Source organism: Trichechus manatus, unplaced genomic scaffold, assembly GCF_000243295.1.
Source record: "Trichechus manatus latirostris isolate Lorelei unplaced genomic scaffold, TriManLat1.0 scaffold00061, whole genome shotgun sequence".
Classification (NCBI taxonomy): Eukaryota; Metazoa; Chordata; class Mammalia; order Sirenia; family Trichechidae; genus Trichechus; species Trichechus manatus.
In genome coordinates this window covers 9,648,060-9,665,245 of record NW_004443997.1, presented here as the reverse complement: position 1 = coordinate 9,665,245, position 17,186 = coordinate 9,648,060, and the positions used below count along the sequence as shown (strand labels likewise).

At 35.6% G+C, this 17,186-nt stretch overlaps 1 protein-coding gene across 2 annotated transcripts in view; it reads right to left on the bottom strand.

Moving 5' to 3' along the window:
• The window catches only part of MED13L (mediator complex subunit 13L), a 271,111-nt gene that overhangs the window by 113,038 nt on the left and 140,887 nt on the right, over positions 1-17,186 (bottom strand). For both annotated transcript variants that reach the window (XM_004379045.1, XM_023733778.1), the window contains exon 4: positions 6,571-6,654. In XM_004379045.1, coding sequence (XP_004379102.1) covers positions 6,571-6,654 — 84 coding nt within the window. The remainder of the gene's footprint in view (positions 1-6,570; positions 6,655-17,186) is intronic.

Below are 17,186 nucleotides of genomic sequence, written 5' to 3'. Positions count from 1 at the left end.
TATTAACTAGTTAGATCCAAATAACTTAATTAAGTATTTATGCACCAACTACTTAGTAGCACATAAACTGAAAGAATAAAATTTATTTTATTCTTAAATAACAATTGCTTTTCACATCTCACTTATTCCCTTGTTAATTAACGAGTTGATTAAAATTTCTGACATTTGTTCATTTTATATTTGCACTGGAATCCTGATTTTACTTGTTTGTAAAATCAAACCTCTCAATTCTCCAGCCAACAGCCCAATTTTCTCTCTCAGTGAAATGTACTTTCTATACATAATCATTCTTTATCTCACCTAACCTAGAAATACTTTTTAGCCAATTGCCTTCAATTACACATACTAGGGCATCCCTTTGTTGCCTCACATTCATAGTAACACTGATAACAATACTATTACACTTGCCTCACTTATCAACTATCTCATTATCCGACATTTCACATTTACGATAGTAGTAAAAAATCTACTATTCAACTATTTTGTGCGTTAACGATGTACATCTGGCAGTAATGGATGAGAGTAACACTAGCTATGATGATTAAGGTTATGTGTCGACTTGGCCAGGCCATGATTCTCAGCGGTTTGGCAATTACATACTGATGTAATGCAGTTATGCAATGGTGTCATTTGGCAGATATGTAATGATGCAGTCATCATCGTGATCGGATGTAGTCATCCTCCACTTTTGTATAACGCAGATTTTCGCATAATGACCTGGTCTTTGGAACCTAACTATGTCAGTAAGACTGAGTTTGTACAAAAGCCTATTCAATTTCAGTAGTATATAATAATCTTTCAAATGTTGTCCAATAATGTTTCCTCTAGGCTCTTCTTCGCGCAACCAATTAAAAAGGCCTCCTTCTTTCTATGAGGCATGGTAAGATCTCAAAATGCGTTGGAGCTGTTTCTACTACAAGTACTGCAATTCACAGTCCAACAGTACAGAGGACAAACTCCAAAAGGGTAAGAGTGTACTGAGGAATACTTGGACTAATGTAAGCATTATAAAGAGTCCAACTGCTCAAACTTGAACAAATAAATCACTCCACATTAAATAATACTGGGAAAGATTCATGCAAAACTGATAATTATAAGAACCAAAGATTCTAACCCATTATATGTATGTACCAAATACACAGTATTTTTAAAGGATCACCTTTTAATATCAAGATAAAAATGGTGAAGAGAATATTTTTGTTTTGATGATATAACTCAATGTTTTGTTTTATATTACAGGTAGTCCCCGACTTAGGAAATATTCCAGTTACAACAAACTGCACTTAGAACCATCCTTTTTTTTTCTTTCCTTTGGTACATCTTATCATTAGCAATATGTACTAAATACAATGTTGCAGCACATAATTTTCTGATGTCATCACATCTCCAAGTTTATATGTAATGTTTCCAAACCCCAAAGACAATAAAGATCGGATTTATAAAGATACTGGTAATAAAAGGCAATAATAATGAAAACTTAAAAAAAAAAAAGTTTTTTGACTTTCATCTGAATTGACTTAAAATGGAGTCACTAGAATGGAGCCCCACGTAAGTCAGGGACTACCTATAGCTGACTTTTCAGACTCATTTTCCATTTTGATCTTAGGGTATAGTAAACAGAATTATACAAAGGAAAAAAGTAGGTTCCATTCAGTTCATCCCAACTTGTATTAGCCTTTATGTTACGAATTGTAGATATTGAGTAGAATAAAAGAAGAAAATGATAATGCAGACTGGACACCAAAATAAATATAACTCTGTTTTAAAGATTCTGTCTAGGAATGATATAAGAATGGGGAAGAAGGGAAAAGACTAAATTCTCACCTTCCATAGCATTAATTCAAGAAAATCTAAAGCTGAAAACTCAAGAAGAGCAGCATAAACATGCTATTTAGAAACACAGAGGTAAATGCCAGAAGAGCTAGAAAAGTTGCCTCAGGGGAGCATTCCAGAAGAGAGATCAAAGTTAACTTGAGTTGCCAAGGAAGACAGAAAGGGTGAGAGAAAGAACATCAACAAAAGAGAAGAGAAGTTTAGACTATGCTAAAAACTGTGAAGGGCAACTCCAGCTGGACAAAAAAAAAGTCTGCGGGGGAGCAGGAAGGTCAGATAAAGTTTGGATAATATCGTAAACACAACCAATACTGCATTATGTTCTTGTGTCGGAAAGTTTCTCATCAAAAGTAATCTAACAGCAGTCTGTGTAGTGTACAGTGATTAGAAACAGGAGAAGCTAGAAGTCAGAAGAAACAGGCAGAAGACTATAACAGCAGACCAGATACGAATGTTTTAAGGAGACTGCAGTTATATAAGAGGTAAATATTTCACCTTAGCACTCACAGCTTTGCATGGTATTTTTTAGCCATAAATATTAAGGTATCCTATTTCAATCTTACATACCTATTAATAAATTCTAAATAAAGTATAAGTCACACTCTATTGAAAGGTTCACAGAGACAAATTTAATCATTTCTAAGAATCACACTTAATAAAAGTTTTATTTTCTATTAAATCCCTTAACACTCCAAATACACCACATAAGTCAAATCATTTTAATCTAAGTACACTATGTATTCTCCTATTTATTTTTCCTTTGATTCCATAAAATGCTGGAAATAGAATCACAATGCTAGTACACATATTTAAAAACTACCAAAAATGACTATATATTTTATAGACCTATCTTTAAAAAATCTATACAGCTATTATGCATAATCCCAAGTTGTCCCGTTATAATATTCTATTATGGATTTCTCATCTGCTAACCCTTGTTAACGGATCAGTAACAAAAGGTATCACACGTACAAAATAAATTTACAAAGAAAACTGAAAAATCATAGCTAATGATCATATTTTTTCCAGACACTAGGAAGAGACTCCCTTGGCCTTTCATGCTGCAAGTGTCTGTGCACGTGTCTGCTTACCCTCTGGACTGGCGATCCCTCCCCTGACAGTAGTGGACCGCCTTTTCATCTTTGCATGCCTAGAAGGTAACACACATGCCTGGGCTATAACACACTTTTGGAGGGACAAAGAGAAAGTGTAGAGAAAAGGAGGGTGGAAGAGAGGTAGAGAGAAAGAAGAGGGTGAGAGAAGAGGAAGAGAAGTTCTACAGTGCAAAAAAAAAAACTTCTACATGAAAGTATTTCACCTTTTTATACAAAATCCATTTTTGCTACTAGAGGCAAAGGGTCTTCCTTTAATATGTACATTAGATGGTGTAAGAACATAAAAAGAAAGAAATGATCCTAGGCTTAAGATGGAAGAAAATATTCAGATAAAGCAATACAAAAGCATAGTCAAAATGATACACATCCAGTTGGAATATGTAACTGCTCACTACAAATACAAAAAAACAGAATATTTGCAGCTATTTGAAGTATCATCCAAGAACAGCACAGCTTTCACCTTGACAGAATAGATGGCTAATTCATTCAGAAAATACACTAGCAAACTGGTATTTATGTTAACTCAGGTTGTGTATACTTCACTACCAGAAAAAATACAAGGTATAAACTGTTATTGGAGATAATCAATTATTTCCCTAAAAATGGCATTCAAAGACTAAAGTGCACAGACTTCAAATTCTACAGTAATCAAGTATGGGGCTGAAAACTAGAAAATAAATATCTTTCCAACAGAAGAAACCTCCACGACTAAAATAATTTCTAAATGATTTTTAAGTATTTATTTTTCACTCTTTTTTTTTAAAGCAAAGGCTTTTTCAAGTTCAACACGAACTTTAAAAACCAGGAATTCTGTATACTTGCTTTTAGTTGCCACCACTCTTTAAGAAAAAGCCAGATTTTTCTTTCTTATTATTTTCCCAAGGAAATGAATAACAAAAGACATGTCAAGATAGAAAAAAAAATGATATTGAATGCATTCCTAATTATCATCTTGAACACATACATATACATACATATATGTTTGCAAAAATTTATCCTAAACATCATCTTATATCAAACATTAAGAACTCAGGAGCAAATTATTTAGTTTTGCTATCAATAAGGAGAGAAATTTTAGTGCAAGAAATCATATGCTATTAATCTAGCATTTGAAACTCATTCATCAATACAGTTATATGTCACCATTACTAGAATTATTTCAAGTACTTAAAAGAAATGCAATGTGTTAAATCATATTTTAAATCTATTACACAACAGTGTCTTTGTATGTTAGTGTTACATTCTTTACACTTAGAATAATATTCTATTTTTAAAAAATGTTTTCTTTGGGGAAAAAATTTCAAGTAAACTAAACTTGCGTGTACAAAAAAAAATAATTCAAGGTAAGGAAAATTCATTTAACTCATTTCGTTTCCATGACAAAATCATAAATTGCTACATAAATTCCCTCATTTAATTTCTACAAAAACCCTCTAAGATAGTAATTGCTAATATCAACTCGCTAACAGCAAAAAACAAGAAAAGTTCAGCTCAGAAAAGCTAAACAACTCGCCCAAAATCAAACAACTTGGAAGGACAGAAATGGGAAATAAGCACAAGACTTTTCACTCTAAATCCCCTCATCTACAGCCCCACTCTGTCCATCCAAAGTTAGCTGGCCAATGAGATCCTATTTCAGTGTCCAGCAAAAGCCTCTATTTTCCACTCAGGATAAAAGTGGAAAAAGTCATCTCATCTAATAAAATCTTAAATTCATCTTCAGTTTAGAAATGTTCTAATCGTTAACACTTTCTCCTAGGGGAATTCTTTTTAGAATCTTTAACATCGTAGCACTACAAGGAAACAAAATACCATGTTCAATCATAAATACAGAATCTAAAAGCAATAAAATAATTCAATTACACTGCTCAAAGATCAACAGTCTCCATAAAATGAAATATCAAAATATATTACATATATTATTTACATCCGGCTTGCTAAAGTTACAAAGGCTTTCGGGATCTAAATGAGATGTAAAGTTATACAAGCTTTATATAAAACAGACTAGTAACTACATTTGACTTTTTTACATTATTTTTACTATTAAAATACTAATTGATACTGATTCAGTCCCTGTTTTATTCCTACATTTCCTCCATCTCCAAATTTCTGTTAAATCATGACATGAATAACTGATGATCAAAAGTATTATGACTATCTCGGTTGATTCATCAGTGACCAGATGTGAAAATGCATGCACACAGAGGCAAACTAAGAACAGTAAAGAAAGTTGTGCTAAAGTAATTAAATAATTAACCATTTAGAGTCATAGATATAAAAGTCAAAGCTTTTAACCACAGAAAATCTAAATTTTCTTTACAGTTAAAGAAAACACTAAGATTAAAAAATACAAATCCATGGAACACACTCATTAGGTCAAATCAATGTAAATAATCAATACATACTTATGATTACAACTAAGTCTATACACCCATCCTCAATTATCAAGACAGTTAGGTTCCAAAGACCAGGTCATTATGTGAAAATCAGCATCATGCATAATTGGAGCAAGACCACATCCAAACACAAAATGGAGGACGACTACATCATTACATAACTGCCAAATTACATGTTACATAACAGCCAAATTACATCATTACATAACTGCCAAACCACTGAGGCTGATGGCCTAGCCAAGTTGACACAAACCTTAACCATCACAGGCAGTGTTACTCTCGCCTCACACCTCAGCGTTCGTTCCTGCCAGACGTACGTTGTTAATGCGCACCATAGTCAGACAGCATTTTTTACTAATGTCGTAAATGTGAAATGTCAGATAACGAGATAGTCAATGAGTGAGGAATAGGTGTACTGTGTTGATAGGTAAGTGAAGTAAGTATTTCATTTTAAGGTTTTTTGAGGGGGAAGTTCTGGTTTTAACTGAACTATAATCCCATGCTTTGTAAGTATCAAGGACACCCTTTAACAAGCCATGGACATCACAAATGATGGATAAAAGTTCAGGTTTGTTTAGAGAAGCAATTCACAGTCCTGGTTTTACAATAACCAAAGATGTCTTAAAGTACTTTGAGGTGCATCAATCAATTCTATAAAAATTGTCACCATTTTAATTCACTTAACTGTTATTAAAGTTATGGCATATAAAACTTTAATGTAGAAAGATGAGGGAGGATAATTAAATTAAAACATAACATCTCAATTCCAAATTGTTGTCGCTGTTGGGTGCCGTAGAGTCAGCTCCAACTCACAGCAACCCTATGTACAACAGAATGTAACACCGCCCGGTCCTGCGCCATCCTCATAATTATTGCTATGTTTGAGCCCACTGTTGCAGCTACTGTGTCAATTCATCTCGTTGAAGGTCTTCCTCTTTTTCGCTGACCTCTACTTTACCAAGCATAATGTCCTTCTGCAGGGACTGGTCCCTCCTGATAACACGTCCAAAGTAAGTGAGACAAAGTCTCACCATCCTCACTTCCACAGTGGTAAAAAGTGGCTTTAACATGACTATACTGACAATCATCTTTCTAGGCCAAATCTATTTTAGTACACCGGAACTACCAATATTATTAGGTAGTAAATATATAAGGTGTCCCCCCTCCCAAAGTCAGTTATGGTCAAGTAAAAGAAACCAAAAGCCAACGGTGCTTGAAAGACTCACCTTTTGTTGACCGGCTTTTCATCCTTTTCATAGGGTCGAACAAACCATTTCCCAATCCTGACGAAGTTCTTATCCATTAGGCACCTACAATAATTTCATCAACAATTACTTTTATAGTTTCAATAACAAACTAACACAGTAAGCCACTGAATCAATAATGGCTGATGAGATACATCATTAAAATAAAAACATCACCCATTAAACTGTCAAGATGTTTTCTTTCAAATTACTTAGATAAGTAGTTTTTACTTTCTCCTTACTGAAAGAACTCTTTAACGTGAGCCATAGATTTAAGCATACAAAACCACTGCACGTTTAAAAAAAAGAAAAGCAAAATTGGTTGATTTGTTCCCTCAAAAGTCTTCACACCTGTGCATTACTTCAAATCAAATCACACTTCTGCCTTACTTCAACTCCTGTGCCACTGAGAATGCTGAGGACGCAGCATCTCTTGAGTGCCTTAGGAATAACCTTCCAAGCCACTGCCGCTCATTCTGCAACTTTTAATGCTGGCTTTTTCTTGGTTGGCATGTGACAGGCAATCCTTTGGCAAGCGTCTCAGTAATAAAAACATAAAGATAGCTTCATCAACCCATGGTATTTTTCTTTTGTGGGTGTAGTAAAGCACTTGGTTATTGCTTTGCAAGAAAACGAGGAATTGCAGTCATTTCTTCAATAAAGAATATTTGCTTTACTCATACCTAAGCTGTGCCCTGCTTCTGTTTCCATGCCTTTTTGTGTACATTGTGTTTCATGTCAAATCACAGGGTAATCTTTTTGAAGACATACTAAATGACAATTGAGCCCAACTCATATAATACCAACAGCGCATATAATTCAATTCAAGTGACAACAATATGAACAGCTATGACCAAGTTCACTCATGTGCAGGCAAATGACAACTATATTATAACTGCCATCTGGCCAATTGTGAGAGGTCATCAACTGTAAGAAGTACCCTGATTTCAAAGATATAAAAATGTGAGGGAAAAAATGTACACATTGGAATTGATGATATACAGTAATTGCTAACATTATTCAAAGAAATGACACATATTTTGTAAGAAAAGCTGTCAGAAATCTGGATGTAATTCTTCTATACAAGGTTCTACCTATCAGAAAAAGAGCTGTATAGCCAATTCTTTATTCAATATTCAGGCAATTCCACCGTTGGCCTTTGTGTCTGTAATTTCCACACCATCAGGGAAGGTGGAAACAATTCAAGCCCTCACCTAACTCATTACAGGTTAGATGGGTTAGTAAATGGCAATAGTTTCTTCTAGCCACAATGTAACTCCCTTTGGGCAGAGCCAATTTGGAGTACTGCTGAATCAAAGTCACTGGCTTCAACTGGTTTTATTTTGAAAATGAATTTCTACAACAATTTTCCTTGTTCATAGTGAAAATAAAATCATTTTCAAAGGAACCCAAGCTGTTTTCCTAAACTTATCATTTAGGGTTAAAGACCATGTGACTCCGTTAAATTTATAACAGGAAATATGAAATACCCAGTAAAGTACTCAAGAAATAAAACTGAAAAAGTATCTCCACAATTTATTCACTAGCTAAGAGAATCATATTTTTAAACTAGACTCCATTTCAATACATATTTCCATTAAAAATCTAATATTTGATATCAAGTTCCTTCCTCCAACTACACTATTAATAACAATTACTAGAATCACTATTACTACCATCACCACCCCACATCACCATGTTGGATTACAAGGCACAGTATCTTATTTAATTCTTGGAATAATGACATGAGATGGTTGTTACGATGTCAATCTTTATAGACGAAGAAGCCGAGGCACAATGAGAATGTCACCTAGCCAAGGTCACATAGCTACTGGACAGCAGAGATAGGAACAAAGGCCAGGTACAGCTGATCACAGAGCTAGGATTTTTAACTTAAACCATGCTGTCACTCCTCTCATACTGTCATATTTCCTCAATTCTTTCATTTCTTAAATCCAGGTGCATCTTGTAACTGATGGGTCTATTTACTGTGATAGTATTTCTTTATTCTCCAAAAGCTGTTATTAAACTACAGGTGTATCTTAAAATCAATAACGCTTAGAATGAAAGTAACAGGGTATGCACCAGGTACAGGATCACATCAAACACTAAACACTGTCTTCTAGTGGCACTTAGCCATCCTCATTTTTAGTATATATCATTTAAAAATATATATATTCATTTTCTCACACATGCCTTGAAGGTCTGAGTGCAACCAAAAGATTTATTCCATAACAGAGAAAACAACATGAATTTACAGTGTATAGATAGAAAAATTCAAAGGTTTAGACAGTATAATGTGAAAGAAAAACAAAATATCTGTGACTATACAGAACAATGTGTAAAGTTTGTTTCAATACCTTGCCCTTCTATGAAAGTAAAAGTCACAAATTATATTTGATGACTTCCTTCCAGAAATATAAAAACAAAGGGGGGAAGAAGATGGAGGGGGCAGCACACAGCCCAAGACCACTCAGGGACAAAGGCAAAAGGCAAAAAGCTACTGAAAAGCTATTTGAGATTCTAACTCTCTGTGCTAATGTATCTCCCGGAGTTCTCCTTACAGATTATATTTCTTTGTCAGGCAATGTCAACAAAAGGTTATTATCACTAACATACAAAACAGCCATGGAAACTACTGATCCTTCAATCTGAACCCATCTGGTTCCAAATGAGAGTCATAAATGACCTATGTGATTTTCAATTGCTAATCAACTTCTGTGTAATCAGTGATTTCCGATGCAGTGAAAGAACAACATGAGGACACAGAATTGCACTGGATAAACTTGTACTTTTACTCGATTTTGTAAGTACTGTACTGGGTTTGCCACTGACTTCATTTCTCTGTAAGCATACCCACCCCATTGCCGTCGAGTTTATTCTGACTCATAGCAACCCCACAGGACAGAGTAGAACTGCCCCATAGGGTTTCCAAGGAGCAGCTGGTTAATTCAAACTGTTGACCTTTTGGTTAGCAGCCAAGCTCTTAACCACTGTACTACCAAGGCTCCTTGCATAAGCAAGCAGTCACAAATCATGCTAATATAGATACCAGTGATATGGCAGAAAGTTAGGAATGTCACCCCAACTACGTCAGAGAAGGTTGTAACCAATTAGTGAGGTTGCTGAGTACTGTGGCTCCCTTTTCTCTGTCCTGACCCTCACCCAACAGAGAATTACTGAGTTAGATGTAGAGATAAGTAGGTATGAGGGGAGAATATCTTTGTATGCAATAAATAGGTGAAAGTTACTCAGCAACTATCAATATTTAGACTTTTAAACTCCCAGAGTCTCCACTACTTTTGATCCAAAATACAAATGTCACTTTTCAAAAAATAGAAAGAAAAGAGCGTGGAGAGACGAGAGATAGACAGACGGCACCTGTCCAGGATCCTCCAGGGTTAGAGAGTGCAAAAAATATCTCTGCATGGTGTTGTGTACTTCAAGTTACAGAATAAAATGAAAGAGGAGGTGTGGCTTTGCTACGGAAGCCAGTCCTGCCACCTGACTGGTATGTAGGCGTGTGCTGACTCAACAGCAGACTCTAACTATTCTATCTATGGAGGTACTAAGTTCTTGGTTCTCAATCATTTTAGTCAGGGATCTATAGTAAAAAAAACTAATGAAAGCTATTATTGACTCTCCCCAGAAAAAAAAAAAAAATGCATTTAAGAGTAAAGCACTGTACACAATCCTTCAGGATAGAACTCTCTGAAGCAGACCCTAGGTTAAGAATTTCTCTACTAAATACTACCACTAATCACTACTGACCCTGCATTCTCCTGGAATCCCTTTCTCATCCCACTTTATTCTTCCTCTTCTAATTTAAATTCTATTCCTCTTTCCTGTCCCAGGTCAAGTCTGCACAGTACTCTAGCATCTACATAGCAACACTCTCACTGCTGAGTTGTAATGATGCGTTTCTGTGGCTCTTTTCCCCCATCAAACTACAAGTTCCTTGGGAGCAGAGATAGAATCTTTCTTATTCAAGGATTATTCAACAAACAGTAAGTGCCTATTATGCAATATGCTTCACGCTCTGCTCTACACTAGTAGGTGCTCAATAAAGACCGGAAAAATGCATGCTAGACACTGTGGAATGTTTTCCTACTCATAATGCAATGCTGTTATTCTTCTCATTTGTAACCACTAACCATGGGCAGTCTTATACTGTTATTAGAATTTCTCACCAATGAGTCGATGTTTGAGGACAAAATCTACATATTTCATTTCTTTATAGCCCATCACCTCCCACTCCAGACTAAACACATAGTAGATACTCAACAGGTAGGGAATCACACAGATGCTAAAAAATGTTTACAAAGACTATCACTACTGCCCAAATGCTTTCATTATATTTATAGAACAAAATTAAGCAAATCTTTTCGAGAGAGATAATTCTAAGACATAAAAATTAAAGTTTATCAGAAATACAATTTCCCCTTCCTTACATTCTATCAATCTTTTTTTTATTATGTTTAAGGGACAAATTTTATACTTAATTTGGAAAATAAAGAAACCTAGCAGACACATTCCATCTGCTAAAAATTTTTTCAAATCAATATCACAGTGTTAAGAATATATTACCAGTTAGCCCCAGTTGCCTACTGTCATGAGATTTTCAAAATTGCTTCACTATTAAGATATAGCTCTGTAAAATTCTACAATATTATCTTGCAAGACCACTATGTAATTTTAGATTTACAAAGTGTCCTATAAGCAACAGTGCCAGGAAATTATTTGTCTTTACAAATAATTCCCAATCTCAAAAAAATCAGTTTCAAAAAGAAAAGAAACAGCTGCTGAAAAATGAAATCAGAATGTGTGTATGCATGTGTGCTTCAGTGTCATGCCATATGCTCTAAATAATTAACTACAAGTGCAACCTGATCCACAAATTGGCAGGCCCCAATCTCTAATCCCAAAGCCATGGGCAGACCTGATGTAAAATTACAGCAGCAGCCACAGCCTATCTCAGCAAGCCATTTCCCAGATAGACAGTTGGGAGGTAGAGAAGGGCGATCATCACTGGCTCTGGCTCCTTCTATGCCCCTCAAATGATGTGAGTCTGGCAGTTTTCATACAGCAAAAAGTCCAACGATAGTGTTTCTATACCACACTATTAGCCAAACTGTACCTTAGTATTATCACTACAGAGCTGCTCAGATAGACTAAATTTTATATAACTTCACGCCAGAACATCCTCACCCAAATCAAAGCCTTTACCTCACCATTCTAATCGATTTCAACCACATATGCAAAGAAGTCTCCTTCCTCTGTCAGTTTTAAGACACTCAGCTTCACGTAAACTGCAGTGCTCCCAGTTCCCAACCAAATAAAATAAACTTATATAATTTAGAAAATGAAAAACCCTTTTCCAAAGGATCCATTCTATCTTCATTACTTTGGATGCCCTGCTGGATGTTGTCTCCTGCAGCCAAGCAAGCCCTATGATCCCCATCCTCTCCAAAACACCTATGAGGCTCATTACAGTCCTCCCCACAACTGAAACATATACTGTAATACAAGGTACTAGGCATACATTTTAATGCAATGCCAAAGAACTACATCTTTAGTTTCAGACCCTTAGTGCTAATCCCATTCTCCAACTACAAACATTTTCATTTATAGAAAAATTTAAAGTCTTAATCCTTTCCCTGTCTTAATAAATAATACACAATTGAACAGTCTTAGGGCAAATGTGTCTCTCTCTAGACATTTACAATTAGATATGTGCTTTCAGTCTCTTGTGTCTATAATGGCTGTACTCTCTCTCCCTTTACAGTATAAGCCCTTAGGTGTAAAGACTCATTTTCCTACTAGCTTTACAGAACTACACACTGTGACAATTCAATAAAATAGGAATTTATTGATTCCTCATTTCTTGCTACTGTTATCATATTATACCCAAGGACTCTCAACGCTGCAATGTTATATCACCATTTCTTCAACTAGGGCTGTACCTACCCCCATGCTCTAGTGAATATATTCATTATTTGGAAATCCCTGAACCACCACACTCAAGGAAATTGCTCATTATCCCTTTGATGATCACCTCTATTGGATCTCAGTGCCATAGCATATTGAAAGGTAGGAATTTACAAATACAATGGTACTGGGATAATTATAATTCCAATTTTCTCCACGTTATTGTCACTGTACTTTTCCAAATAAGAATATCTTACCTCTAAACACCAACTCTTGGCAAATCAAGCAGCTCTGGGCCAAAGGCAATATTACAGCTGCATTATAAACTACCGTGGGGTGAATATGCTGACAACCCATTAGGCGAGCACCATCAGTGGGCTACTCTGAAGAGCCATTATGTTTTACAAATGTCAAATACCCACAGATTAAAGTCTCCCTAAGTAAACATGGACATGATAGAGCATAACCGCTTCAAAAGAGCCGTGTAATCTTCTATTGTGTGCAAAGCAATGATTTGCATTTTAGAGAAACAGCATTCCATCAAAATCATGCTCATGTATTTTATTCTAAAAACTTAAGAAAATAAAAATTGAAATAAAATATACTACCACACATAATGCCAATTTGATAGCATTACGCCAGAAATTATAAGCATTTCTACAAAGCTCAAGATTTTCATAGGTCCCATATGTGGTACAAATCACTGAGGCAATAATAAAAACTCTGGGTGATATGAACCACACATAGTTCTTAGCCTTTTAAAAGCTTTTCAACCCAATGTTTTACTTTGTTTTGATAGAATTAGGTGAAAAGGTTATGGTATATTATGAAAACTTATACCAATTATAAAAACATAAGAGTAATAGCCACTTAGACTTTTAATGCTAAAAATACCAAATGAAGAACTCCTGAAAAATGACTGCAGGTTTTTGTTTCTCACAGTCTATTCACAGCCAAAGTCCTCTTCCATGAATGAGGAGCATGAGACAGCCTAGATTTAAAATACGGAGTGTAACCTGTGACAAGTTCATTATAAATATATAACAAAATCTCACTAGATTGGAAGATCAACCAGGAACCATCTAAACTAGTGAATTATATGGAAGAAAGGAAGGAGGGAGGGAGGAAGAGAGGGAGGGGAGAAAGAGAGAAGAAGGGGCAGGGGAGGAAAGGACTGGTCCTTTGAAGTACATACAATAATTTGAATTAACAGCATGTTTCAAATGTTAGGTCCTAGATGACTTGTTCCAATAAATGAAAGGAGTGTTTAACATTAGCATTCCTAAAACAACTTGTTATTTTAAATAAACTAAACATGTCTCCTACAACCTTATTAAATAATTTTCTATACTTAGCAAACTTTTATTATATACATAAGACATGGAAAATATTCTTCAGCATTTTTCAAGTCAAATTAGCAGAGATTCTAAATAAGTAAAAACCAAATTAATGGTATTTTATCATTCTGAGCATTTGGCCAAAAAGGGATAATCTATCTTAGGAAAACAGGAAGCATAACTTATTTTGTCCAAAGAGAGGAAAAGGAAGTATGACTGCATGATACAAAACTTAGAAAGGCTAAAGAGAAATGAGCACTCTTAGATACAAATAGAATTCTGACACAAATGAAATTCTTCAAATATGAAGAAAATACCAAAGGAAGCCAATATGGCTCAAAGTATTAAAAAAAAGTATAAGTACTTTCATATTTGTTTCAGAAACATATGTGTTTTAGTAATGTAACTGGCAGCTGTTTGGAGGATTATTATTAGAAGGGGTCAAGACCTCAATTAAGAGGTATGTTGTTGTTGTGTGTAGATTCTGACTCACAGAGACCCTACAGGACAGAGCAGAACTGTCCCATAAGGTTTCCTAAGCTATAACCTTTACGGGAGTAGATCGCTAGGTCTTTGTCCCACAGAGCTGCTGGGGGGTGTGGGCGTGGGAGTGGAACCACCAACCTTCTGGTTAGCAGCCAAGCGCTTAACCATTGCACCACCAAGGCTCCTTCAGAGGTATGGTGGATTGTATTATTTTTCCCAAACATGTGCTGTCCCTTCCTATCCCACTAACATCAGGCTTCGCCATGTGACTGTGATACTTCCCACTGAAGGATGGTATTTTCTCATCCGTTTGACTTTAAGCTTAGCAGTGAATGGCCTGGCCAATGAAATGTCTGCAGAAATGGCATACATCATTTCAGAGCAGAAGCTGTTAAGAGCCATCCAGTTTTGCCACTGCTCTTTGAACTTTGCCAGGAGCCCAGCAAACCTCAGACAGGGACTGCCCCCTCAGCATGGGTTTTGAAGGGAAGAGAAAATAGAGCAGTGCTACAGGGACCGACTGGCTCACAAAGGGCAGGCAACACCAGCAAGAAATAAACCTCTACTGTAGTAAGCCAGTGTGATCTCTCGGGTCCTTTGTTACTGCAGCACAACTGAGCCTCACCTGACTGATGAAAGAGACCACTCAATACTCCATGACATGTTAAAATAGGCCAGTGGCAATCAGAATAAAGAGAATGGGATAGACTGCAGTAGTATCTACTAGCTAAGGAGGGAAGCTTGACTAAACCAAAAAATAAAAACAAAAAACAAACCCGTGGCTGTGGAGTCGATTCCAACTCATAGAGACCTATAGAAGCTTAACTAGCTGGGTACAAAATGATTAAATATTCATTAATAAATACTTGCTGAATAACAATTATATGTCAGGCAGTAGAGACATGAAAACACTGAAGATACAGATGCCAGTGCCTTTAAGGATATCTTCAAAAGAAGCTGCACAAATACTTAATTATATCTTATTACTCCTTCTATTTTTAAGTACTATGATATCTACTTCAGTCAAATTTTCAAGTCAGTGGTCTGTAAGTATCCACACAACATTTTAATTAAAGTACAACATATATGTAGAAGCATGCACAAATTTTAAGTGTACAGCTTAATGAATTTTTTTTACCCTGGCATTTTAGGAAAATAGAAAAGAAAGCAGGATTTGGGGGGAAAAATTTCCATTTTCTCATAAATGTTGCATAAATAGTGTCATATAAATACAAAAAAAAAAATCCAACAAGGCTGCATGAATAACAGTATTTAGAATGAGGAAAATACCCTACTCACAGGTGCCCAAGCCACACATGGATACATTTCTACAAATCTGAGCACCTTAAGAGGAGAACAAAATACTACAGAACTGTCATAGTTTATAATTGTGAGTCAAGATTTGAAAGAATTCAATATTGTATCAGAAGAACAACAAACAAGGAAAGAAAAAACTCAGGGCAGCAAGGCGATTACATGGGAACAGAATTAGATAAAGTTGTATATGGGCTCAAAGAATTGAATTAAAGAAATGAAAGACTTTCTAACAATGAGTACTCTATGAAGATGAAAAGAACTTTTTTGTGCTCATGTAAGCAGAAGTATTCAAGCAGAGGATGGATGACCACATAAAAAAGATATTACAAACCTTAGCGGGCAGGGAGTTTATGTTAATTTGGGAAGAATAACTCAGAAAAGGAGCGTGAGAATGGTTGCACAACTTGAAGAATGTAACCCATGTCACTAAATTGTACATGTAGAAACTGCTTAATTGGTACATGTTTCGTTGTGCATATTCTCAACAACAACAAAATAAATAAAATTTAGGGGGAAAAAAGGATATTACAGAAAGGGATTCCAGAATTAGACAGATAAATAAACTAACCGATGCCTTTAATGCCATGTCCAACTCTGAAAATAGTAATATCAATACTTAGATTAGCTATTAACAGCAGCTAACCAATTATTGAGTCCTTATAAAGGAGAAGATAGGTACTGTGCTGAGCAAAACACCTCTTCACCATTTTATAAGAAACAGGGGCTCAGTGAGGTTAAGTCACTGGCCCAAGTCACATAGTTAAGTGGCAGAACTGAGATCCAAAATATCTCCTATCTCTGATATGGATTTCTAGATATACGTGTCCTGGCAGGATATATAAAATTAATGCCAAATATGTTAGCTTCTGTCTGATACCTTTGTGAAAAATACTCTTGACTAAGTAGTAGTGAGTTTTTTTGTTTTGTTTTTTTTTAAAGCAGGCAGATAACGCTGGCTAGACATATACAATACAATGTAAACAAATAATGGAGCATTACTGGAAGAATGAGTAAATGAAAGATGATGAATATATTTGAAGTCTTATTACCTTAGAATGTAAAATATTCTACATAGCCTGAATATAACATGAGCTCATCACCAATCAATAGCAAAGAGAAATAAAATTATCTTATTTTGTGTGACGTTTACGATGTTACCTTAATTTCTGCAGTATTTTCGGTAAGTCACTGCAGGGACTCATCACTTTGTACACACTAGCAATCACAGCCTTTTGTAAAGAAGATCAATTTATATGACCCTGGCTTAGCTACAAAGGAGTGCTTTTCAAGGTAGTAAATGGAATTTCCTTCTAATTAAACATATCCTTATGCTAGGAAGGGAAGAAAGAAGGGAGGGAGGGAGGGAGGGAGGAGGGAGGGAAGAAGGAGGGAGGAAGGAAGGAAGAGGCACTTGAACAAGCTTTGAAGCTTTGTTAATATACAAACTTAAAAAAGGGGGGGGTTCAGGAAGCACAAACACACCCTTCAAGTCATACATTCCCTGAAAATCTGTTTCAATAACCTCAATTC